Source organism: Salvelinus namaycush, chromosome 35, assembly GCF_016432855.1.
Source record: "Salvelinus namaycush isolate Seneca chromosome 35, SaNama_1.0, whole genome shotgun sequence".
In the NCBI taxonomy this organism is placed as follows: Eukaryota; Metazoa; Chordata; class Actinopteri; order Salmoniformes; family Salmonidae; genus Salvelinus; species Salvelinus namaycush.
Window position 1 is genome coordinate 34,403,075 of NC_052341.1, and position 25,366 is coordinate 34,428,440.

The 25,366-nt window shown below is 41.4% G+C and overlaps 1 protein-coding gene across 2 annotated transcripts in view; it reads left to right on the top strand.

The window, feature by feature from the left end:
• The first annotated feature begins 780 nt into the window (after nucleotides 1-780).
• Nucleotides 781-25,366, top strand: part of LOC120029513 (ATP-citrate synthase-like) — a 111,002-nt gene continuing 86,416 nt past the window's right edge. Inside the window, exons 1-8 of one of the 2 annotated variants that reach the window (XM_038974768.1) lie at nucleotides 781-928; nucleotides 4,797-4,976; nucleotides 13,565-13,687; nucleotides 16,191-16,253; nucleotides 17,619-17,809; nucleotides 19,766-19,845; nucleotides 21,968-22,098; nucleotides 23,682-23,800. In XM_038974768.1, coding sequence (XP_038830696.1) covers nucleotides 4,818-4,976; nucleotides 13,565-13,687; nucleotides 16,191-16,253; nucleotides 17,619-17,809; nucleotides 19,766-19,845; nucleotides 21,968-22,098; nucleotides 23,682-23,800 — 866 coding nt within the window. In that variant the 5' untranslated portion in view covers nucleotides 781-928; nucleotides 4,797-4,817. Of the gene's footprint in view, nucleotides 929-1,047; nucleotides 1,263-4,796; nucleotides 4,977-13,564; nucleotides 13,688-16,190; nucleotides 16,254-17,618; nucleotides 17,810-19,765; nucleotides 19,846-21,967; nucleotides 22,099-23,681; nucleotides 23,801-25,366 lie in introns of those variants that run through there. The other variant, XM_038974769.1, reaches the window with a different exon arrangement.

Consider the following 25,366-nt stretch of genomic DNA (forward strand, 5'->3'; position numbering starts at 1 on the left):
AATCTATGAGCTGAGCTATTTTTGTAGTTCGTTCCAGTCATTGGCAGCAGAGAACTGGAAGGAGAGGAGGCCAAAGGAAGAATTGGTTTTGGGGGTGACCAGAGAGATATACCTGCTGGAGCGCGTGCTACAGGTGGGTGCTGCTATGGTGACCAGCGAGCTGAGATAAGGGGGGACTTTACCTAGCAGGGTCTTGTAGATGACCTGGAGCCAGTGGGTTTGGCGACGAGTATGAAACGAAAGCCAGCCAACGAGAGCGTACAGGTCGCAGTGGTGGGTAGCATATGGGGCTTTGGTGACAAAACGGATGGCACTGTGATAGACTGCATCCAATTTATTGAGTAGAGTATTGGAGGCTATTTTGTAAATGTCATCACCGAAGTCGAGGATTGGTAGGATGGTCAGTTTTACAAGGGTATGTTTGGCAGCATGAGTGAAAGATGCTTTGTTGCGGAATAGGAAGCCAATTCTAGATTTAACTTTGGATTGGAGATGTTTGATGTGAGTCTGGAAGGAGAGTTTACAGTCTAGGTTTGTGGGGAATTGTTTTATTTTATTAGAAATTCAGGGTTAAGTAAGAGAATATAGTGGTGTAGATAGGTTGTGACCGGCCTCACACTCCAGTACAGTAGGTAGCGGTGTATGCAGATGTCTGTTGGTTGCGATTCGCCAATAAAACTTAAAGAATAAGAAACCTTGCCCAATGGTAGTGTGAAGGTTAGGAGGAATATCACCACGTGGTTATGGTTGAGCCAATGGAACAGCCGAAGAGGTCGTAATCGTATCGGCAGATTATGGGGCGACAAAAACGAGAGTAAGGTAGCAAGAGAAGACGGCTGTATTTGTCGTAGATTGCGCAGCCCTTTAAACGAGCTCGTAGCAAACAGGACATCATTTATACATCCCTAGGACGTAGCATTCGCATAAGGTATGATTCTATCATTTCTGACTTTCTTCATGTCTAGCGACATGCGCGCATGATGCTAGGAACGTCTGGCGGGGTCGTCACTACAAAGTCATAAACCCCGCCCATTTCTACAATCCTCATATTTTATTTTAAACCTAACCACAACTTTAACTTTAAGCCTAACATTAAATTAGTAATTTTGACTTTGTGGCATTCGACTCTGACTTTGTGTATATAGAAGCTAGTGGAAACCATCTGGCGGTGTCAAATCTGTCTTTTCCTACTTCCAAGTTAGCTAACTACTGTAGCTAGCTGGAGTTAGTTCAGCAGCGACTAAATTGTAAACAACGTGCTGGTGAGTTTGTCCTGCAGGACTCTAACGTTACCGTTAGCTAGCTAGCAAGCAACCAGCAAATTCATCTTTACCGTGCCTGTTTAGCTAAAGCGTTTACCCACCCCAAACCAGGACTGAGTAGCTCACTGGCTAGGTATCTAGCTACAAGCTAGCATGTGATACTAAATATTTTTCTATCATTTCTACTGGAGGTAGTTTTGTAATCTGCACTTAATCATCAACCCAGGAGGATGTTCCGGGCTCAATGCTGTTAGCTACTGCTAAACACTATCATGTATTTAATTTGTCCAAGACAAGAGGGTGTGGAATTAAGTGTTGTGAAGAGTTGAAGTGTTGTGCGTCTTTGTAGCTAACTTTTGTTTGTTCTTTGTTACCTAGTTAGTTAGCTGGCTAGCTGCTTAATAAATCAGACAGTGAGTGATAAAAGCTTTCTGTTTACAGTATGAAATAAAGCAGGGCTCTACACCGAAGTTTTGTACAAGGAGCACGTTTGCGCCCCAGTTGAAGAATATATGCGCACAAATAAATTTAGCAGTACAATTACAATTATTTGATATATTAAAGGTGAACTGACAGCGTTTTAACTATTTTGCAGATATGAAACAGACAGTTAAATATCAGTCAAGGTTGATGCTACAAAACCAACTTTATAAGAGTTTTTAAAAATAGGTTTCATGATGTACACTAAACAGGTATTCCCAAACTGGGGTACGCACAATGCTGTCGGAGGTACGCCCCAAAAAATTGTGATTCACATTCCATAGATTAGGGCCTGATTTAAATTATTTCAATTGACTGATTTCCTGAACTGTAACTCAGTAAAATCTTTTGAATGTTTTAAAAAAATATACACTGCTCAAAAAAATAAAGGGAACACTTAAACAACACAATGTAACTCCAAGTCAATCACACTTCTGTGAAATCAAACTGTCCACTTAGGAAGCAACACTGATTGACAATACATTTCACATGCTGTTGTGCAAATGGAATAGACAAAAGGTGGAAATTATAGGCAATTAGCAAGACACCCCCAAAAAAGGAGTGATTCTGCAGGTGGTGACCACAGACCACTTCTCAGTTCCTATGCTTCCTGGCTGATGTTTTGGTCACTTTTGAATACTGGCGGTGCTCTCACTCTAGTGGTAGCATGAGACGGAGTCTACAACCCACACAAGTGGCTCAGGTAGTGCAGTTCATCCAGGATGGCACATCAATGCGAGCTGTGGCAAAAAGGTTTGCTGTGTCTGTCAGCGTAGTGTCCAGAGCATGGAGGCACTACCAGGAGACAGGCCAGTACATCAGGAGACGTGGAGGAGGCCGTAGGAGGGCAACAACCCAGCAGCAGAACCGCTACCTCCGCCTTTGTGCAAGGAGGTGCACTGCCAGAGCCCTGCAAAATGACCTCCAGCAGGCCACAAATGTGCATGTGTCAGCATATGGTCTCACAAGGGGTCTGAGGATCTCATCTCGGTACCTAATGCCAGTCAGGCTACCTCTGGCGAGCACATGGAGGGCTGTGCGGCCCCACAAAGAAATGCCACCCCACACCATGACTGACCCATCGCCAAACCGGTCATGCTGGAGGATGTTGCAGGCAGCAGAACGTTCTCCACGGCGTCTCCAGACTCTGTCACGTCTGTCACATGTGCTCATGTGCTCAGTGTGAACCTGCTTTCATCTGTGAAGAGCACAGGGCGCCAGTGGCGAATTTGCCAATCTTGGTGTTCTCTGGCAAATGCCAAACGTCCTGCACGGTGTTGGGCTGTAAGCACAACCCCCACCTGTGGACGTCGGGCCCTCATACCACCCTCATGGAGTCTGTTTCTGACCGTTTGAGCAGACACATGCACATTTGTGGCCTGCTGGAGGTCATTTTGCAGGGCTCTGGCAGTGCACCTCCTTGCACAAAGGCGGAGGTAGCGGTTCTGCTGCTGGGTTGTTGCCCTCCTACGGCCTCCTCCACGTCTCCTGATGTACTGGCCTGTCTCCTGGTAGTGCCTCCATGCTCTGGACACTACGCTGACAGACACAGCAAACCTTTTTGCCACAGCTCGCATTGATGTGCCATCCTGGATGAACTGCACTACCTGAGCCACTTGTGTGGGTTGTAGACTCCGTCTCATGCTACCACTAGAGTGAGAGCACCGCTAGCATTCAAAAGTGACCAAAACATCAGCCAGGAAGCATAGGAACTGAGAAGTGGTCTGTGGTCACCACCTGCAGAATCACTCCTTTTTTGGGGGTGTCTTGCTAATTGCCTATAATTTCCACCTTTTGTCTATTCCATTTGCACAACAGCATGTGAAATTTATTGTCAATCAGTGTTGCTTCCTAAGTGGACAGTTTGATTTCACAGAAGTGTGATTGACTTGGAGTTACATTGTGTTGTTTAAGTGTTCCATTTATTTTTTTGAGCAGTGTATATTTTTGTTCAGTGTAATTTAATTTATAACTAAGATTTTTCATTGTCAAAATAGGCATACAATACATCTTTTTACAAAAATGAACACTCACTCAATCGAATACTAACGTCCGTTCAGACATCCAACATCCATTTCTAATGAACAAATCAGTAAGTGCAGAGACTAGAAGCTGCTCCAAATCTATTCTGTCCCTATAAACATGGACATGGTACGCATTCTGTTATCCCAGACTAATGTGTTGATAACAATCAGAATTGAACAACGTAGGCTAAATTACCAAGCCATTGATTCTCAGGTTCTGCAAAGCCTCGGACTGACCAGACCTACCAGAAACTAGTATTGTCAGCTATCAACCCTTCAGTGTAGTGGCATTTTGGCAGTTTTCAAGTGTTTGGTGGTTTTGCCTATTTCCTGAAGGCAACCTGTGGTGTCCTTGGAGTGTGCCGTTCCCACACATTGATTAGTGGGTTTGACATAGTTGTATTTTAGGACTCCATGTTCCTGAAGAGCTGTCGTCTCTGCAAGCTAATCTTTTGTCCCAAAGCCAGCCCAAACACCCTGGTTTAACATGCCATCAACTTAATTAAACCAATCAAGATTCCAAACAGACCAGTTGGGTGGTTACATCATAATACATAAGACAGAAGAACATCAAACCTGTCCTAAAGGGTCACAGTCCAGCTGGTTGTCTGTTTTTCCTTTGATTGAAACACAACTGGGGCAGATTTAGCAAAAAGGTTTACGTGTGTTATTTACCAGTAGACCTAAAAGGAAAAAACATAATGATAAAACTTTCTTGGCATTAATTGTCATTAGTACAGAAATCCCTTTGCGGTCAGGATCAGGAGAAATTGAACAGTACAATATATTGGATTGTATATTCCGCAGGCTGTTCACTATTCTCATGACACACTCTCATCCTCATACAGCTCTATCTTTAAATTCAAATGGAGTGTTTTCACTTGTGGTCAGATGAGGTTCAGATGAACACATTTATTAGATTAAGAAACAAAATGGTAGTCTCTCTGCATCCTATAATAATTTAGCCTACTACTCTTAGCCTACTAACTGCCCCTGAAACTCTTCTGACTTCTCCTCTTCCCTCTACTAGATAGTGAGCCAGTGATTCGCCATGTCGGCCAAAGCCATCTCAGAGCAGACGGGGAAGGAGTTCCTCTACAAGTACATCTGCACCTCGGCGGCCGTGCAGAACCGCTTCCGCTATGCCAATGTCACCTCGGAGACGGACTGGGACCACTTGACGCAGGACCACCCATGGCTGCTCACTGAGGTACAATAAAATAGTATTGTCCTCCAGCAAGGACATTCTTCTCACCTTCTTGTACATGGACAAATAATCACAGTGCTAGGTAGTGATGCACTTATATGACATTTTTGGCCGATACCGATGTCCAATATTTTCCTTGCCCAAAAAAACGATACCAATATAATTTTTTTTAGCTGCCTTTTAAGCATTATAGTACAGTTAAATAGTTAAAACACACACATGGACGCAGCGGTCTAAGGCACTGCATCTCGGTGCAAGAGGCGTCACTACAGTCTGTGGTTCGAATCCAGGCTATATCACATCTGGCCGTGATTGGGAGTTCCATAGTGTGTCGCATAATTGGCCCAGCATCGTCCGGGTTTGGCCGGGGTAGGCCGTCATTGTAAATAAGAATTTGTTATTAACTGACTTGTCTAGTTAAATAAAGGTTATACACACACACACACCACACTGACAAAAAAGTTATTTTGTTGGCATTTACGTATGTCCCCATTACCAGTAAAACATAATCAAAACCTATTTCTTTCACTTACTTGCTGTGTTGTTTCGTTGTTCAGTCGTTTCATTCTGAACCAGGATTTCTATGGAACGTCGTTTGGGTCTTTGCATGTCAAAAAAGATACACGTCAATTAAGCTTGTTGACCAATCAGGACCTGAATATGACTGCACGTCACACAATATTTTAAAGCGTTCATACATTTTTTACGTAGTTATTACACATTGATTACACTAACACTCGTATTTCATATGTCACAACGATCTATCAATGCGTATGTAATGATGCTGGTAAAGTTGTCTCGCTCACCTACAGTGCTGGTCAAAAAAAGCTAGCTAGCTCATGTTTGCAAACAATGTTCTTCCCCAAAAACATAGCAAAACGACATCTGTTTCAGTAGCTATAGTTAGCTAGCTAGCTAACTATATAGCTAGGTGTCATCTAAAATAACCCTAATTTATAAGACAGTTCTTATTTTATTAATGGTGGTCGGACCCATCTATGCGGACCCATCTATGTGACGCTAGCGACAATAAGGATTAGCCACAACAGTGGACTATGCGGTTAGCCTTCAAAATAAGAGTATGTCATTAATGGTGATGCAATTGAATACAAATAGTAGAACTATGCCATAATTTAATAAATCATGCTAAACGAGGTTGGAATGTTATATAAAATCAACAAAAGACAATCACTTGATAATTTGTCAAATCTGTTAATCACACTGAATGTAATGTATTAGACTTTAGAATTACATTGGGGGCATATTTATTTCACTGTACATCCTTACCTATGTATTGTGGATCAATGACATGGGGTATCGGTCTACTCAGTGACACCCAGAGAACATTAGCATCGTAGCTCTTATTGCGTGACTCTGAAACAACTGTGATTTGAAGCACATGTATTGTCAACCTATGTGTATTGAACACTATTCCCGATAAAATAACAATACTGCGTGGATGTTTTGGAGTCTGATAACTGAGGACGCTGGGAAAAAATAGATTATGTATTGAGTATACTGTTACCCCATTTCATTGCTTCACATTCCAACCTTGTTTAACCTCTACTTCCTCAGAAACCCGGGTCCGGGAGCACCCCCACCAGTAAAAAAGCTGACTAGCATAGGCTAGCATAGCGTCACAAGTAAATAGTAGCATCTAAATATCATTAAATCACAAGTCCAAGACACCAGATGAAAGATACACATCTTGGTAATCAAGCCATCATTTCTGATTTTTAAAATGTTTTACAGGGAAGACACTATGTAAATCTATTAGCTAACCACGTTAGCAAAAGACACCACTTCTATACTCCACCATTTTTTTTACTCCATCAGCAGCTATCACAAATTCGACCAAATAAAGATATAAATAGCCATTAACCAAGAAACAACCTCATCAGATGACAGTCTGATAACATATTTATTGTATAGCATAGGTTTTGTTAGAAAAATGTGCATATTTCAGGTATAAATCAGAGTTTACCATTGCAGCCCCCATCACAACTCTCACCAAAGTGACTAGAATAACTACAGAGACCATCGTGTATTAGCTAATTACTCATCATAAAACATTTCTTAAAAATACACAGCGTACAGCAGATGGAAGACACAGATCGTGTGAATCCAGACAATATTTCAGATTTTCTAAGTGTTTTACAGCGAAAACACAATATAGCGTTATTTTAGCTTACCACAATAGCAAACATCACCCCAGCATTGATTCAAGGCAAAAAGAGCGATAACGTATAAACCACCAAAATATATTAATTTTTTCACTAACCTTCTCAGAATTCGTCAGATGACAGTCCTGTAACATCATATTACACAATGCATATAGAGTTTGTTCGAAAATGTGCATATTTAGCGGCACAAATCGTGCTTATACATTGAGAATAGTGTCCAAATACTCAAGCAATCTGTCCGGCGCCATCTTGGAAAGGCACCTATTCTTATCGAAAACTATTCATAAACTTGACTAAAAAAATACAGGTTGGACAGCAATTGAAAGACAAATTAGTTCTTAATGCAATCGCTGAATTACATTTTTTAAATTAACGTTACTGCGCAATACAGGGTGCGATAAAGCAAGGCTACACTGCAAGTAATGGCGTCTTATGCATTTGACATTTTTCAACAGAACAATGAATTATCAGCATAAATAGTTCTTACTTTTTGATGACTTCCCATCAGAATCTTGGGATAGGTGTCCTTTGTCCAAAAGAATCGTTGCTAGGTTGTAGAATGTCGTCTTCCACGTTGCAATTAGCAGTAAACATTAGCCATGTGGGCCAGAGATACCCAACTTCCTACAGCGCCAAGAAAATAAATACCCGAAAATCGCAATATACTGACATAAAATGATATAATTCGGTTCAAAATAACAAGATTATGATGTCTTTAAAGCCTATATCGAATAAAAACAGAGCCGGATATAACTAGAAGCTAAAACGGGAGCTTCTAAAACGACATGCCAAGGTCCTCAGTGCGTCAGCGCGAAGAAGCAAAAGGAGGGACACATCGATTCCAATCAATTTATAGACTTTCTGATCTGCGTAGAGACTCCATTTCAAGGCCCTCTATTCGCTGACACCCAGGGGAAGGCGTATGCAGTGCATCTCAACCAATAGAAGACAGGCAAAGTTATACACAGGTCTGAGAACAGGTTGGAAAAATCTGCATTCTCAACTCCACATAGGGAAATTGCTCTAAGTCCAGTTCTGTTTCACTTACAGACATAATTCAAACGGTTTTAGAAACTAGAGAGTGTTTTCTATCCAATAGTAATACTAATATGCATATTGTACGAGCAATAATTGAGTACGAGGCAGTTTAATTTGGGAACATCAAGAAAAAAATAGTGCTAACAGCTCCCCCTATTGACAAGAAGTTAATATTATCTAGTCTAAATCTGGCATGATTCCACCAATTGTAACCTTCTGCATCACTTTCAAATAGGTACTTTTATTTTGAAGGGAGATTGCAAATTCCACTTTTGTCTAATCCTTATTGTGGCTAGCTTCACAACACACAGCCTGGTCAGGTCTAGCTTCACTAGCCAGATAAAGCTAGCTGGATGCTTATAACGTTAGCTTTGGGCAACAGGGTTAAGTAGCTGGCTAGCTATTTATTTTCATGAACTGAAGTTCAATTTCAATAGGCGAACAACAATACTTACAAGGATTCCTAAATCATTGCTAAGAAAAGTGAAAATGACTGCAGTTTTTACGAGAGGTCGACCGATTAATCGGAATGGCCGATTACATTGCACTCCACGAGGAGACTGCGTGGCAGGCTGACTACCTTTTATGTGAGTGCAGCAAGGAACCACGGTAAGGTGCTAGCTAGCATTAAACGTATCTTATAAAAAACTATCAATCTTAACATAATCACAAGTTAACTACACATGGTTGATATTACTAGTTTATCTAGCTTGTCCTGCGTTGCATATAATCAATGTGGTGCCTGTTCATTTATCATTGAATCATAGCCTACTTTGCCAAACGGGTGATTTAACAAGCGCATTCGTGAACAAGAACTGTTTTTGCATCAATGTGTACCTAACCATAAACATCAATGCCTTTCTTAAAATCATTACACAAGTATATATTTTTAAACCTGCATATTTAGTTAATATTGCCTGCTAACATGAATGTCTTTTAACTGCTTATGGCTGAAGGGGCAGTATTGAGTAGCTTGGATGAAAGGTGCCCATTGTAAACGGCCAGCTCCTCAGTCTCAGTTGCTAATATATGCATATTATTATTAGTATTGGATAGAAAAAGTTTCTAAAACTTTTTCTGTGAGATTAACAGAACTCATATGGCAGGCAAAAACCTGAGAAGTTCCACTTGCTGTTTGGATTTTTTCTGGGGGTGCCATATTTTCAACCAAGGTCTTATTGAATATAAAGAGAGATATGGATGGGTTATCACTTCCTACGGCTGCCACTAGATGTCAACAGTCAATAGAACTTAGTCTGATGACTCTAATTTGAAGGGGATTCGAAGGAGACAGGAATGAGTAATCACTTCCATGAGGTGCCCACGCATTGAACTGGCGCGTTCACGTGAGAGTGAGCTCCGTTACTTCTCTCAATTGAAGTCGATTTAATTCTCCGGTTGGAACGTTATTCAAGATGTATGTTAACAACATTCTAAAGATTGATTCAGTACATCGTTTGACATGTTTCTACTGACTGTAACGGAACGTTTGGACATTTCGTCACGTTATAGTGGTCGCGCTTTGAGACTGGTTAGGGTATTTGGTAAACAATTTGAAAGTAGCTAATTTGACATAAATAACGGACATGAACGAACAAATCAAGCATTTATTGTGGACCTGGGATTCCTAGGACTGCATTCTGATGAATTCATCAAAGGTAAGGAAACATTTATCATGTATTTTCTGGTTTCTGTTGAGTCCAACATGGTGGCTAATTTGGCTAATCATCTGAGCTCCGTCTCAGATTATTGCATGGTTTATATTTCCGTAAAGTTTTTTTGAAATCTGACACAGCGGTTGCATTAAGGAGAGGTATATCTATAATTCTATGTGTATTACTTGTATTATCATTTATATTTATGTTGAGTATTTCTGTTGAAACGATGTGGCTATGCAAAGTCACTTGATGTTTTTGCAACTAGTGAATCTAACGCCTCAATGTAAACTCAGATTTTTTTATATAAATATGAACTTAATCAAACAAAACATGCATGTATTGTGTAACATGAAGTCCTATGAGTGTCATCTGATGAAAATAATCGAAGGTGAGTGATTCATTTTATCTCTATTCTGGATTTTGTGAAAGCTATCTTTAGCTGGAAAAAATGGCTGTGGTTATTGTGGTTTTGTGGTGACCTAACATAATCGTTTGTAGTGGTTTTGCTGAAAAGCCTATTTGAAATCGGACACTTTGGTGGGATTAACAACAAGATTACCTTTAAAATGATATAAGACGCATGAATGTCTGAGGAGTTTTAATTATGAGATTTCTGTTTTTTGAATTTGGCGCCCTGCACTTCGACTGGCTGTTGTCATATCGATCCCGTTAACTTCTTATGGCTGCAGTCCCGTTAACTAGGGAAATTGTCACTTCTCTTGTGTTCTGTGCAACAGAGTCAGGGTATATGCAGCCGTTTGGGCTGCCTGGCTCGTTGCGAACTGTGTGAAGACTATTTCTTCCTAACAAAGACAGCCAACTTTGCCAAACGGGGGATGATTTAACAAAAGCGCATTTGCCAAAAAAGCATAATCGTTGCACGAATGTACCTAACAATAAACATCAATGCCTTTCTTAAAATCAATACACAGAAGTATATAATTTTTAAACCTGCATATTTAGTTAAAAGAAATTCATGTTAGCAGGCAATATTAAACTAGGGAAATTGTGTCACTTGCGTTCATTGCATGCAGAGTCAGGGTATATGCAACAGTTTGGGCCGCCTGGCTCGTTGGGAACTAATTTGCCAGAATTTGACATAATATTGAAGGTTGTGCAATGTAACAGGAATATTTAGACTTATGGATGCCACCCGTTAGATAAAATACGGAAGGGTTCCGTATTTCACTGAAAGAATAAACGTTTTATTTTCGAAATGATAGTTTCCAGATTTGACCATATTAATGACCTAAGGCTCGTATTTCTGTGTGTTAGTATGTTATAATTAAGTCTATGATTTGATATTTGATAGAGCAGTCTAACTGAGCGGTGTTAGGCAGCAGCAGGCTCGTAAGCATTCATTCAAATAGCACTTTCGTGCGTTTGCCAGCAGCTCTTCGCAATGCTTCAAGCATTGAGCTGTTTATGACTTCAAGCCTATCAACTCCCGAGATTAGGCTGGTGTAACCGATGTGACATGGCTAGCTAGTTAGCGGGGTGCGCGCTAATAGCGTTTCAAACGTCACTCGCTCTGAGACTTGGAGTAGTTGCTCTGCAAGCTTTTGTGGAGCGATGGTTAACGATGCTTCGAGTGTGGCTGTTGTCGATGTGTTCCTGGTTCGAGCCCAGGTAGGAGCGAGGAGAGGGACGGAAGCTATACTGTTACACTGGCAATACTAAAGTGCCTGTAAGAAAGGTATATGAAATACAAATGGTATAGAGAGAAATAGTCCTAAAATAACCTCAACCTAAAACTTCTTACCTGGCAATATTGAAGACTCATGTTAAAAGGAACCACCAGCTTTCATATGTTCTCATGTTCTGAGCAAGGAACTTAAACGTTAGCTTTTTTACATGGCACACATTGTACTTTTACTTTCTTCTCCAACACTTTGTTTTTGCATTATTTAAACCAAATTGAACATGTTTCATATTTTTTGAGGCTAAATTGATTTTAGTGATGTATTATATTAAGTTAAAATAAGTGTTCATTCAGTATTGTTGTAATTGTCACTATTACAAATAAATACATTTATAAAAATCGGCTGATTAATCGGTATCGGCTTCTTTTTTTTTTTACAGCTTTGACAGTGCTACTGATAGTGGTGGCGCTTGGCTTGCACGTGCAAATTCAGAACACACAACATTCTATAATAGAACTATGTTATTTAATGCGTCAAATAGTGTTATTTGACGTGCATCTTTTTTGACACCCAAAGACCCAAACGGCTTTCCGTAGTATGTCGTGAAGCTAATAGCAGTGTCGCTATTACTGTGTAACTCCGGTAGGGCAACATCTGAGCAATAGCGCACTTTGTAACGTTAGTGTGTACCGGTGCTTGACCAACTGTGAAAGCCAACATCACCCACGACAGAGAACGGTTGATTGTCAAGGGCAATGAATTCCGTTATCTTGGCGTTAATGGATTCTGGCTCTAACCAGAATAGAAAGAGGAGTGGGAGGCCGCGGTGCACAACTGAGCAAGAGGACAAGTACATTTAGTGTCTAGTTTGAGAAACGGATGTCTTAAGTCCTCAACTGGCAGCTTCATTAAATAGTACCCGCAAAACACCAGTCTCAACGTCAACAGTGAAGAGGCGACTCCGGGATGCTGGCCTTCTAGGCAGAGTTCCTCTGTCCAGTGTCTATGTTCTTTTGCCCATCTTAATCTTTTCTTTTTATTGGCCAGTCTGAGATATGGCTTTTTCTTTGCAACTCTGCCCAGAAGGCCAGCATCCCAGAGTCGCCTCTTCACTGTTGACTTTGAGACTGGTCCTAGCTGGTCTGTTTGTACACGTCCGTCTGACTAGGGCCCCATGGGTAAATGCAGTGGTTCAGATGTTGATAGAAATTCGGTAGTGTTTTCCTTCAGATTTCCTCAGAATATACATGGCAGTGACGATGACCGAAGAACATTGTCTTGTGAGGTAATGCAGGTAATCCAGATTGGGAGACCAAAGTGACTTGAGTGCCTGTACGTTACAACAATAGCACAATGTGTTATTTGTCATGAAACAAAAAACCCTTCAGCTTTTCTTTTTCCTGGAAATGTCTTTCCTGTCCCGCGATGGACTGGGGCAATATATCCGGAGAGAGCGTTGATTCCGTAAAACTGATTATATTACAGTCCCTGATGTCTCTCTGGAAGGAGGTCCTCGCCCTGAGCTCGTCTACATTATTGTGAAGGGACTGAACGTTAGTGAGCAATATACTCTGAAGCGGTGGATGGTATGCACGCCATCTGAGTCTGACTAGGGCCCCACTTTTAACTCTTCTCGTGCATTAGCGTTTTGGTGCAGCCCCCGGGATGAATAGAACTGCCTCAAAGTTCAAACAAAGGATCCAGGTCAGGGAAGTTGAATTTCTGGTGAGTGAATGCCAATCTAATATCCCAAAGTTATTCTAGGCTGTAGGTACAAGAAATGTTCTGCGCAAATAGTGTAAGGAAGAAAAAATCCTGCGAAATTGGCTAGAAACAGGGCATCTTCAACTATCGAGTGCTGTTTTCCTCAAATGATTTTGGCTTAGTTTTGTTTGCTTGCCATTATACTTTTGAGCATTCCGATAATGGTTTCATGACAACCCTATTACACAACCAATATTTTTACAATCACCGGGTTAATGGTAGACAAGTCCAGGCGCAATACAGTGAAACGATTCACCTGTGTGCTGTTGTCATGCTAACGTTGGTGTTGTCCATTCCCCCTACAGCGATTGGTTGTGAAGCCAGACCAGCTGATCAAGTGCAGAGGGAAGCTGGGCCTGGTGGGTGTTGACCTGGACCTGGTGGGCGTGCAGGAGTGGCTCAAGCCCCGCCTCATGAGGGAGACCACCGTGAGTTGATTGGCAGCTCACTGTGTTTTTCTCTCTTCTTGCTCTTTCTCTTTCTGTGTGCCTGCGTTCATGATCCAGTGTGAAGTTTCCCCTAGTTAGAGCTAGGATCAGCTTCCCTTCCTCAATCCTAACCTTAACCAAACTGACCCCGGATTAGCATGTAAGAGCAACTTCATCCTACTCCTCCCTCAACTTCATAAACAGAAACTCTGCTGCCATGTTCCCTCTTTTTTTCCTTGTCCTGAATCCAATTAGCTGCAGCCAATTTGACACTGGTGGAAGTGGGTGCTTGCTGCAGGAGTTAGAAAGTTACAGCTGAGGAGTTTTTGTACACCTAGTGTACAGCTTTGATGTTTCCAGATTTTTCAAAAGCAATTTGACTTCAATCTATAGGCCTAGCCATTGTAGTGCTTAGTGTAGCCTGTCTTTATATTTAGCCAGGATGGGCTACTCAATAACACTTGCCACTGTTTTCCAGGAAGTCCTAACAGGGAGACCTGGCATGGAGCCATCATCTCCATTTTGTTTCCTTCCTGTTCGTTCAGATCTCCAAACAGGAATGGAACTAGGCCTTCCTTTCTTATCTAGCTGTCTATCAGAGGTAGTAGTGAGATGGCGGTGCTTGAGGGAACAATGCCCTCTGCTCATTGGCAGGTTCCCCTGCCCCAACAGTGTGCAGCTCTGGGCTTGTTAATGCAGTGAATGTGTGGCATGCAGACAGGTGCCCATCTCAGGGGCTGCTAATCCACAACACACTGCTCATCACAGCTCAACCACAAGTTATGAAATATGCCTCCTAGTTAGAGGCCCTCATACACTGTAGTTTCAGACAGTTAGTCAGTCTCTCATTAGTTGTCCTCTGCCCATGTTCCTTGTGTGCTTCATATCCTGACTACCCTATTGTCAAACTGCGGTCAACTGTGGTCTACAGACTCTTTGTCCACAGAGTCCAGACCACAGGCCTTCCTCTCCTAACCTAAAGAAGAAAGCAGAGGCACAAGACTTTCAAAGTCCTTACAATGAGCCTGACTGATTTATCTTGGAGGGAGCAAGTTTGGGAGACCAGGTTTTAGAGACCCGAGTCGTATTCTCTTGGAATTAAACTGTTTTCCTATGGCAGCGATGTTCTACTTGGTTCAGCTGCGGCCCGGTAACTTTTTTTTATTTTCTTGAACTGTTGGTCAGGGGGCCGGAACATAATTACAAATCATTTGTAGACTGCAAATTGACCCCAAGAAGCCCAAACGGATATGTTTGACTAAAACATAATACTCTTTTATTTCGCTTACATTTGTATACGATCACACAACTCTCTATTATGCGTGGGAATATTTTGGAACAAATTTCCAAAATTAAAATCACTTGGAGCTGATTTGCTGGTGTTTTTACAGTCTGTCCAACAATTAAAAAACTTGGGTGGGCCAAATACAATCACCTGTGGACCACCAGTTGGGGAACCCTGTCTTACGGTGTGCACTAATAAATACGATCCTGGTTTGTCATCTGCGGCATGTTCACCATGTGCCAGGCAGTACTTGTTCATGAGCATACAGCGTGCAAACACAGGGAGCTTAGGTTGCCATCTGTCTCCACTGCCAGGACCGGAGGGCTCCGAGTTATGTTTAGAACCCCTGATGCAAGGAGTCAGAGGGTATGTAATGCCAATGTCAGGAGGCTAGTACGGCCAAAACAACCTTATTAGGTCTGTCGTGGAAATTCAGTACTGAGAGAGACTTGGTCATTTCTGCAGTAATGACGCCGTCAATCCAACTGTCTTGACTGTCGGACCGAGTGCTTGAATCATACAGAGAATACCGAGTCTTTATATACCAAACCTAAAAATGCTTCAACCATGGCTGGCAAACATGCAGATTGGGCACCATAACCCACCCTGGGTTCATCCAGTCGTTTATCTGCATGGGGTGCATGGGGTGTTATTTTACTCCTCCAAGCTAAGTTTCCCAGAAAGATGAGACAATGAGGCATTGTTCTAAACTCTTCCAGGCTGTCTCTCTCTCGGGTTACACACACCCCACATCCTGTCCATGGAATACATCTCCCTCAGTGGACCGCTGATCATAGAATGGAATGTGGCTGTCACGTTTTATCACCCTCTAGTAAAACCCATTTCCTTGACACCCAGACTAGCTGCAGGAAGCTAGAGTGGTCACCATAAAAACTCAGCCTTAGCAGGCCAGTCTTACTCTTAATTAAATATATAATCGTTTACTATTAATATCAAACAAATCAGGTAAGTATGTCATTTTTCTATCACAGGTACAATGCTCTTTTCCATTTTACTGCACTTCTTTTTTCTAGGGCCAGCTTTTCAGCAGAATGGAGCATTTTTGCATAATCATTATTTTCCACCATTGATTATGTTGCTTTTCCACAGTGCTCCATAATGTGAAAATACCATTTCCTCAGACATCTTTATATCCCTTTGCCACATAATAGTACTAAACTAAATGGTGAATTAATCTATTTTACTGTTTCTCACCAGGTGGCAAAAGCGAAAGGCATCCTGAAGAACTTTCTCATTGAACCGTTTGTTGCACATACACAGGTAATTTGTGTGAGGTTGTCTTAAATATCCTACCTATGAGGTGAGGTAGGTGTATAGTAGGCAAGTAACCATGCTAACAGTTGTGTGTGTGCGTTCACATGCCCATATCCATATACAAAGTTTTCAGACCCCTTGACTTTTTCCAGATTTTGTTACTTTACAGCCTTATTCTAAAATGGATGAAATAAATAAAAAAATCCTCAAATCTACACTCAATACCCCATAATGACAAACGAAAACAGGTTTTTAGAAACATTTGAAAGTTTATTCAAAATAAAAAACAAACATGCATTATTTATTCAGACCCTTTGCTTCCATTTTAGAATAAGGCTTTAACGTAACAAAATTAGGAAAAGGTTGAGGGTTCTGAATCATGTCCAATCAATTGAATTTAACACAGGTGGACTCCAATCAAGTTTTAGAAACATCTCAAGGATGATCAATTGAAACAGGATGCACCTGAGCTAAATTCGAATCTTAAAGCAAAGGGTCTGAATACTTATGTGAATAAGGTATTTCTGTTTTTATTTGTAATAAATATGCAAACATTTCTTAAGCTGTTTTTTGCTTTGTCATCATGGGGTATTGTGTGTATATTGATGAGGAAAATGTTTTATTTAATCCATTTTAGAATAAGGCTGTAAAGTAACCTAATCTTAAAGTGCATTTGGAAAGCATTCAGACCCCTTCCCTTTTTCCACCTGTGTTAAATTCAATTGATTGGACATGATTTGGAAAGGCACACACCTGTTTATATCCCACAGTTGACAGTGCATGTCAGAGCAAAAACCAAGCCATGAGGTCGAAGGAACTCTCCATAGAGCTCCGAGCCAGGATTGTGTCGAGGCACAGATCTAGGGAAGGGTACCAAAACATTTCTTCAGCATTGATGGTTCCCAAGAACAGTGGCCTTCATTCTTAAATGGATGAAGTTTGGAACAACCAAGACTCTTCCTAGAGCTGGCTAACTGGCCAAACTGAGCAATCGGGGGACAAGGGCCTTGGTCAGGGAGTTGACAAAGAACCCCATGGTCACTCTGATAGAGCAAAAACCATGCCTCAATGGTGCTTCAACATAGTATTGAGTAAAGGGTCTGAATATTTATGTAAATGTGAGATTTCAGTTTTTTTGGTTTATACATTTGTTTTAGTTTTTCGTTATGGGGTATTGTGTGTAGATTGAGGGGAAAAATCTATTTAATCCATTTTAGAATAAGGCTGTAACATAAGAACATTTGGAAAAAGTAAAGGGGTCTGAATAGTTTCTGAATGCACTGTAATATAACTGTCAAAACAATCTACCTCTGCTCCCTCTAACTTTTACTCCCTCCCTTACTACCCCCCTGCTCCCTTTGTGCTCCGCAGGAGGAGGAGTTCTACATATGCATCTACGCCGCCCGAGAGGGCGACCACGTGCTCTTCCACCACGAGGGAGGCGTTGATGTGGGGGACGTAGACGCCAAGGCCCAGAGGCTGCTGGTGGGAGTGGACGACAAGCTGAGCGAGGACTCTGTCAAGGAGCAGCTCTTCATGCATGTCCCAGACGACAAGAAAGAGTAAGTGACCGAGAGCCGCGGTTCAGGGGTGTCAAACTCAATCACTGGAGGGCAGTGTCTGATGGTTTTTGTTATTTCCTTTTAGTTCATGCCCAGTTCAAACCTAGACAACCAGGTGAGGGTAGTTTCTAACAAATCAATTACCTTAAATGATCAATCACATACATGTGCGGTGTGAAAACCCGCAGACACTCAGCCCTCAAGGATTTGAGTTTGACACCCCTGCTTTAAAGCAAAAGCTATACAGGGGTTACAGAGTTGAGTCCTATTTTTTTTTTAGCTCACATTTTTTAAGCTTCAAAATATTTATGGTGTGAAATATCCAATCACTAACGCTCACAGATACCTGACGCTCAACTGCCAATGCCACAAAAAATGAGGGAGGTTGATTTTGCATTTTTGCATTGAGAAAGTCTGTCCTTTGCCCAGCCCTTGCTTTCAGCTGCAGGCATATATACACTGAAACCTCCTTAGTCACAAACCCTTTAAAATGTTTCAGTAGAACGATGAACCTGCAATGCTCATCACCAAGCCATTTCACTTTCTGTGTTAGGAAATGTAGTTTCAAAGTTTGTTGGACCGCATCTTTTAGCAATACCAAGGGACTCGCGACTCTACTCGGACTTGAATATGAAGGACTCAGACTACAATTCTAGGTATTGAGAGGCCCTGATGAAAGCGTTAACCGATACGCATTGGTTTATTTTAATAATGACTTACTAATTAGCCCACATATGAAAGGCTTTTTCTTTGAAACCCGCACTGGACTTTTTTATGCCACTAACGTTTGCTTTTCACTTAATGCTAGGTACTTTGGGATTTGACTGACTTGAGGTTTAGTGATTTGTGGTATTATGGTGTCCCCCTCAACATTCTGTGGTGAACTAGTGGGAGTACTTTTTATTTTTATTTAACCTTTATTTAACTAGGCAAGTCAGTTAAGAAGAAATTATTATTATCTACAATTACAGCCTACGCCGGCCAAACCCGGACGACGCTGGGCCAATTGTGCGCTGCCCTATGGGACTCCCAATCACGGCCGGCTGTGATACAGCTTGGAATCGAACCAGGGTGTCTGTAGTGACGCCTCAAGCACTGAGATGCAGTGACTTAGACCGTTGCGCCACTCGGGAGCCCATACTTAACATTTCCTGCTGTGTCTGTGGTCTCTTAATCCACTTTCCCACCCATGACAAGAAGAGTCTGACTCAATTACATACCTCAGTTATTTATAGTGTTTATAGGCAATGCACTCCACATTAGGCTGGACAGTGGACACAGTGAAATTAACTTTGATACGTCCCAATCTGCACCGCTATTCCCTAAGTAGTGCACTATATATAGGGTATTGAGTGCCATTTATGACTCATCCAAGGTTATTGCTCTGTGTCCACAATATAGTGCACTACTTTTGACCTAGGGGCCCAGGTCAAAAGTTGTGCACTATGTAGGGAATAGGGTGCCATTTGAGATGCTTGTTTTCTCGATGTGTGGACTAGCTCAATGTTTCACCCTGAGGGGTTCCCGAAGTTTAAGTGATGACTGTCTAGTATTCTGTAAACTCATTGTGTGCATACCAAATGGCACAATATTCCATATATAGTGCACTTTTCCGCTCTAATCAGGCATTGATTTACTGTAGACCTGGAACACCAGGTGGGTGCAATTAATTATCAGGTAGGATAGAACCGGCAGGCTCCGGACCTCGTATGGTAAGACTTGAAGACCCCTGATTTTATAGGGATTAGACTGCCATTTGGGACACAGACATTCTAACCATTACATAGTAATGGGGAGTCATTTTTATTTCCTACTAACATTTTAGTTTATTATTAAACCCTTTTTAAAACTCCAATTTAAAGAGACATCTTGTCTACAGTTTTCCATGTGGTCTTATATGCAGTTTCCCAAGATGGCTCTCCTCTGATCTAAACTGTTGATGTTTGTTGTATGCAGGGTCCTGGTCAGTTTTGTTGTGGGTCTCTTTAACCTGTATGAGGACCTTTACTTCACTTACCTGGAGATCAACCCACTGGGTAAGTCAACTTGTTTTACTAAGGCTATTTTACTTGGACGTTTAACTAAGGATGCGATCATATATCCCTGTATGGTTCGGATCCTGGATCTTTTGGTACTAGGGCTGGGAGTTGCCAGAGACCTCACGATACGATATTATCGCAATATTATCGCATAGGTGCCCATAAGTTATGTATTGCAATTCGATGTTTCAAACATACTGCTCACCATATGCCTGCTGCAGCAGGACAAGCGAGAGCCATGAGAATTAGTTTTGATCAGTCATGGAAATAAAATTGCTGAAAACAAAGTTGCTCCTTATTTAAAAAGAGATGGAGAACAAGCTACAGTGCCTTCAAAAAGTATTCATACCCCATGACTTATTCCATATTTTGTTGTTAGTGTGAATTCAAAATGGATTAAAAATAATTTCTCTCACCCAATAATGACGGTGAAAACATGTTTTTAGAAATGTAAGCAAATTTGTTGAAAAATAAATGCCAACATATCTCATTTACATAAGTAAATACTTTGTAGAAACACTTTCTAGGTACGTCTCTAACAGCTTTCCACACCTGGATTGTGCAACATTTGCCCATTTTTATTATTTTCAAAATGCTGCAAGCTCTGTCAAATTTGGTTGTTTATCATTGCTAGACAACCATTTTCAGGTCTTGCAAAATATTTAAGCAGATTTGTCAATTGTAGCTCGGCCACTCAGGAACATTTATGATCTTCTTGGTAAGCAGCTCCAGTGTATATTTGGCCTTGTTTTATGTTATTTTCCTGCTGAAAGGTGAATTAATCTCCCACTGTCTGGTGGAAAGCAGACTGAACCAGGTTTTCCTCTAGGATTATGCCTGTGCTTAGCTCCATTCCGTTTATTTTTTTTATTCTGAACAACTCCCCAGTCCATAACGATTACATGATGCAGCCACCACTATGCTTGAAAATATGGAGAGTGGTACCCAGTAATGTGTTGTATGTTGTGGGCAAATCCAATAGCACTTTGTATTCAGGACAAATAGTTAATTTCTTTGCCAACTTTTTTTGCAGTATTACTTTAGTGCTTGTTGAAAACAGAATGAATGTTTTGGAATACTTTTATTCTGTACAGGCTTCCTTCTTTTCAGTCTTGTCAATTACGTTGGTATTGCGGAGTACTTAAACTGAGGATGGATCAACAACATTTTTTCATAGCCATTAAACTTCAACCGTTTTTAAGTCCCCATTGGCCTCATGGTAAAATCCCTGAGCGGTTTCCTTCCTCTCTGGCAATTTGAGTTAGGAAGGACGCCTGTATCTTTGTAGTGACTGGGTTTATTAATACACCATCCAAAGTGTAATTGCTTCACCATGCTCAAAGGGATATTCAATGTCTTTTTTTTTTTAACAGCTGTAGTGACTGGGTTTATTAATACACCATCCAAAGTGTAATTGCTTCACCATGCTCAAAGGGATATTCAATGTCTTTTTTTTTTTTAACAGCTAATTGTATGTGTGGTGTGCAGAGATGAGGTAGTCATTAAAAAAATCGTGTTAAACACTATTGTCCATGCAACTAATAAAGTACCGTAAGCACATTTTCGTCCTTAACTTTGGCTTTCCATAACAAAAGGGTTGAATACTTACTGACTAAAGACATTTCAGCTTTTCATTTGTAAAAATTTGATAAACATAATTCCACTTTGACCTTATGGGCTATTGTGTGTAGGCCAGTGATGACAAATCTCAATTTAGTCTTAATTTAAAATGGATTCACACAACGAAATGTGGAGAACGTCAAGGGGTATGAATACTTTGAAGGCACTGTATTTAGGAAAAATACAGGAGCTTTGGTGCAAGTACAGCAAATTAGCACACAATATTGTCGATACAATATATTGGCATATAATATCCCGATATGTAACTATATATATATTTTTTTACTGTAGTATCCCGTTCTGCGTTAAAAAGTATATGAAATGCAAATGAGATCTGGACCTGCTTGAAATATGTGAAAATGCCTTAAAGCCAGGCTTTTACAACCAAGCTCCCACAGCAATGGCTCAGCAGTACCTCTCACTTTGAATTCCTCAATGTAAATCAGCTGTCGTCTTTAACTCTCCATTGATATATCATGGCATTAATTTTTCTCTCCAGTGGTCAACCAAGATGGCGTGTTTGTCCTCGACATGGCAGCCAAAATTGATGCCACAGCTGACTACATCTGCAAGGCGAAGTGGGGTGACGTGGAGTTCCCCCCACCCTTTGGGAGAGAAGCCTACCCCGAGGTGAGTTGGACCGAGGGTCTACAAATGTACACTACATGGCCAAAAGTACATGGACACCTACTCGTCGAACATCTCATTCCAAAATCATGGGTGTTCATATCGAGTTGGTCCCCCCTTTGCTGCTATAACAGCCTCCACTCTTCCGGGAAGGCTTTCCACTAGATGTTGGAACATTGCTGCGTGGACTTGCTTCAATTCAGCAACAAGCAATAGTGTGGTCGGGCACTGATGTTGGGCAGTAAGCCTGGCTCGCAGTCGGCGTTCCAGTTCAGCCCAAAGGTGTTTGGTGTGGTAGAACTTGACCCCATCTATCTTGACAAACCATTTCTGTATGGACCTCGCTTTTTTGTCATTCAGGAAAGGGCCTTCCCCAAACTGTTGCCACAAATTTGGAATCACAGAATCGTCTAGAATGTCATTGTATGCTGTAGTGTTAAGATTTCCCTTCACTAGAGCTAAGCCCGAACCATGAAGAACAGCCCCAGAGCATTATTATTCTACCTCCACTGAACTTTACAGTTGGCACTACGCATTGGGGCAGGTAGCATTCTCCTGGCATCCGCCAAATCTAGATTCGTCCCTCGGACTGCCAGATGGTGAAGAATGATTCATCACTAAAGAGAAAGCTTTGCCACTGCTCCAGAGTCCAATAGCGGCGCGCTTTACACTTCTCCAGCCGACGCTTGCGCATGGTGATCTTGGGCTTGTGTGGTTTTCCATGCAGCTGCTCGGCCATGGAAACCCATTTCATGAAGCTCCCGATGAACAGTTATTGTGCTTTCGATGCTTCCAGAGGCAGTTTGCAACTTAGTAGTGAGTGTTGCAACCGAGGACAGACAATTGTTACACGCTTCAGTGCTCGGCGGTCCCATTCTGTGCGCTTGTGTGGCCTACCACTTTGCGGCTGAGCCATTGTTGCTCAGACATTTTTACGCCATGATAAAAGCACTTACAGTTGACTGGGGCAACTCTAGGAGGGCAGAAATCTGACGAACTGACTTGTTGGAAAGGTGGCATCCTATGACAGTGTCATGTTGAAAGTCACTGAGCTCTTCATTAAGGCCATTCTACTGCCAATCTTTGTCTATGGAGATTGCATGGCTGTGTATTCGATTTTATACACCTTTCAACAACACCCAGTGCTGAAATAGCCGATTCCACTAATTTGAAGGGGTGTCCACATACTTTAGTGTATATATCAAGAGTCTCAGGGTAGGAGTGATGATTTTAGGATCAGTTTTGCCTTTTGAACCACAATGAATAAGATTACATGGACAGTGAGGACCTGATCCTAGATTTCCACCCCTACTATGAGAAGCTTGATATTGTACATATGGCACCAGAAATAACTGACAGTTCTCTAAGATAATGGTTTTGCTTGTTTCCCCAGGCCGATGGCTCGGGTTCTCCAGCATTCAATTGAAATAAGTTTTATCCTTTTCTTTTCATGAGAACTTGCAATCCATGGAACTAACAACTTGCATAGATATTGGTGGGGTAATTAAGCTGTGACTAAGATGTTTCTGCTACCCTCAGATACAGAGTATATGCCCTAGTGACACATCCTTGTCTACCTATTCTAGGAGGCTTACATCGCGGATTTGGATGCGAAGAGCGGGGCCAGTCTGAAGCTCACCATCCTGAACCCCCTGGGAAGGATCTGGACAATGGTGGCAGGTGGAGGAGCCTCCGTAGTCTACAGGTAGGCTTGCAAAATTCCAGAAACTTTCCTGAAGTTCCTAGCCTAGTCCCAGATCTGTTTGTGTTCCTGCCAACACCTTGCCTGTCATTTAGGTGGTGGGCCATAGCAAGCTATCTGCTTTAGTTTTCGAAATGATCGATCTCTGTTGAGGGATGAGCTGGATGAGTTCATTTCCATTTGTTGGCCATCTCAATTTGTGCACATTTTTCAAAATAGTTTTGTTCGTTAGCTGGACAGGCAAACACCGCCGAGTACCAAACTGTAAATCGATCAAAACTTGTGTACTATCCATGGTACGATCTCTGCTGATCACGTCTACAAATCACGTTAAACATATCTAAGGTTGTAGACAGCTGGTGACATCTTAAGAGATCTCCGTCTGACCAACTGCTATCAGGTGAAGTATTTTATTTATTTTTTTGTAACCTAACTATTTAGTTATATAAATGTGATATAATCAATGCAAGCTGTAAAATTACTCCCAACTTAAAACACAGCAACCTTAGTATTGGAGCTAGCTTGGTAGTTTCCTAGCGAGTTACAACAAGTAGATCCGTTGCTAGCTAGCAGGAGAAAATATCACTAGCATATCATTCTGGGACAAGGACCGTTTTAGCTCTGTTTATTCCAAGTAATAATTTAAGACAAAAATCTGTAGGACAAGTAGTGTAAATCTAATACAGTCAAGGCAGGACCCACTAATTTCATTCATACTGACAAATAAGAAATGTCTCATTATCCCTGTCAATAGTTGGTGGCAGAGCACCCTGACTCAGACTGTCAGGATGTTTATTTTCTAGCTCACAAACTACAAATCGAATTTTATTTGTCAAGTGTGCCAAATACAACCTTACTATGAAATGCTTACTTACAAGCCCTTACTTTCCTCTGCAGTGATTTTATTTTATTAATTCTCGTCTCTCACGTTTGTCTCACATGATCTATTCAGCTCTCCTGTGTCTCTTTCAGAGATCAACCAAGTGCTATTCACCAAGCATGGGCTGTGAGGAGAACCATCCTACTGCTGTTTGAGCTAGGCCTGCGTCACTATTTAGACATTGAGACCACATATGCGTTTGCCTGTCTTTTCTTTGTTGAACAACTGCAAATACATGTGCTTCTTTGAGCACTTTGAAGACTAAATTCAATGTAGAATCAGTTTAACAGGTGTCGTGTATTATTTCTGATTCAAAGGAGATAGACTTTTTAATTTCAAACAATCATCTTTATTTAATATTGATTTTTTTTTTCAATAATTAAGCTGGTCGATCCCACACTCTGAAGTGTGATGCCGAGAGCTCAACGAGCAGAATTGAGCCACAGTATTTTATAGTTAAGACATCCTCCCGAATACGTGACAAACAACAGATGTCTGTGGAATAGGTCAAAAGGTTAGGATTTGTATGTGAGAAAGGTGTATCCCCCAGCCAGATAGCAGATAGAAGACTGTTCCATTTGTTTAGAAATCAGGGTTTGGCCCCTAAGACAAGGTTCCTCCAATCAGCCGTCCACACCAGAGACATCTTGTCCCTGGTACCTCACAGTATACAAATACCAACTCATTCT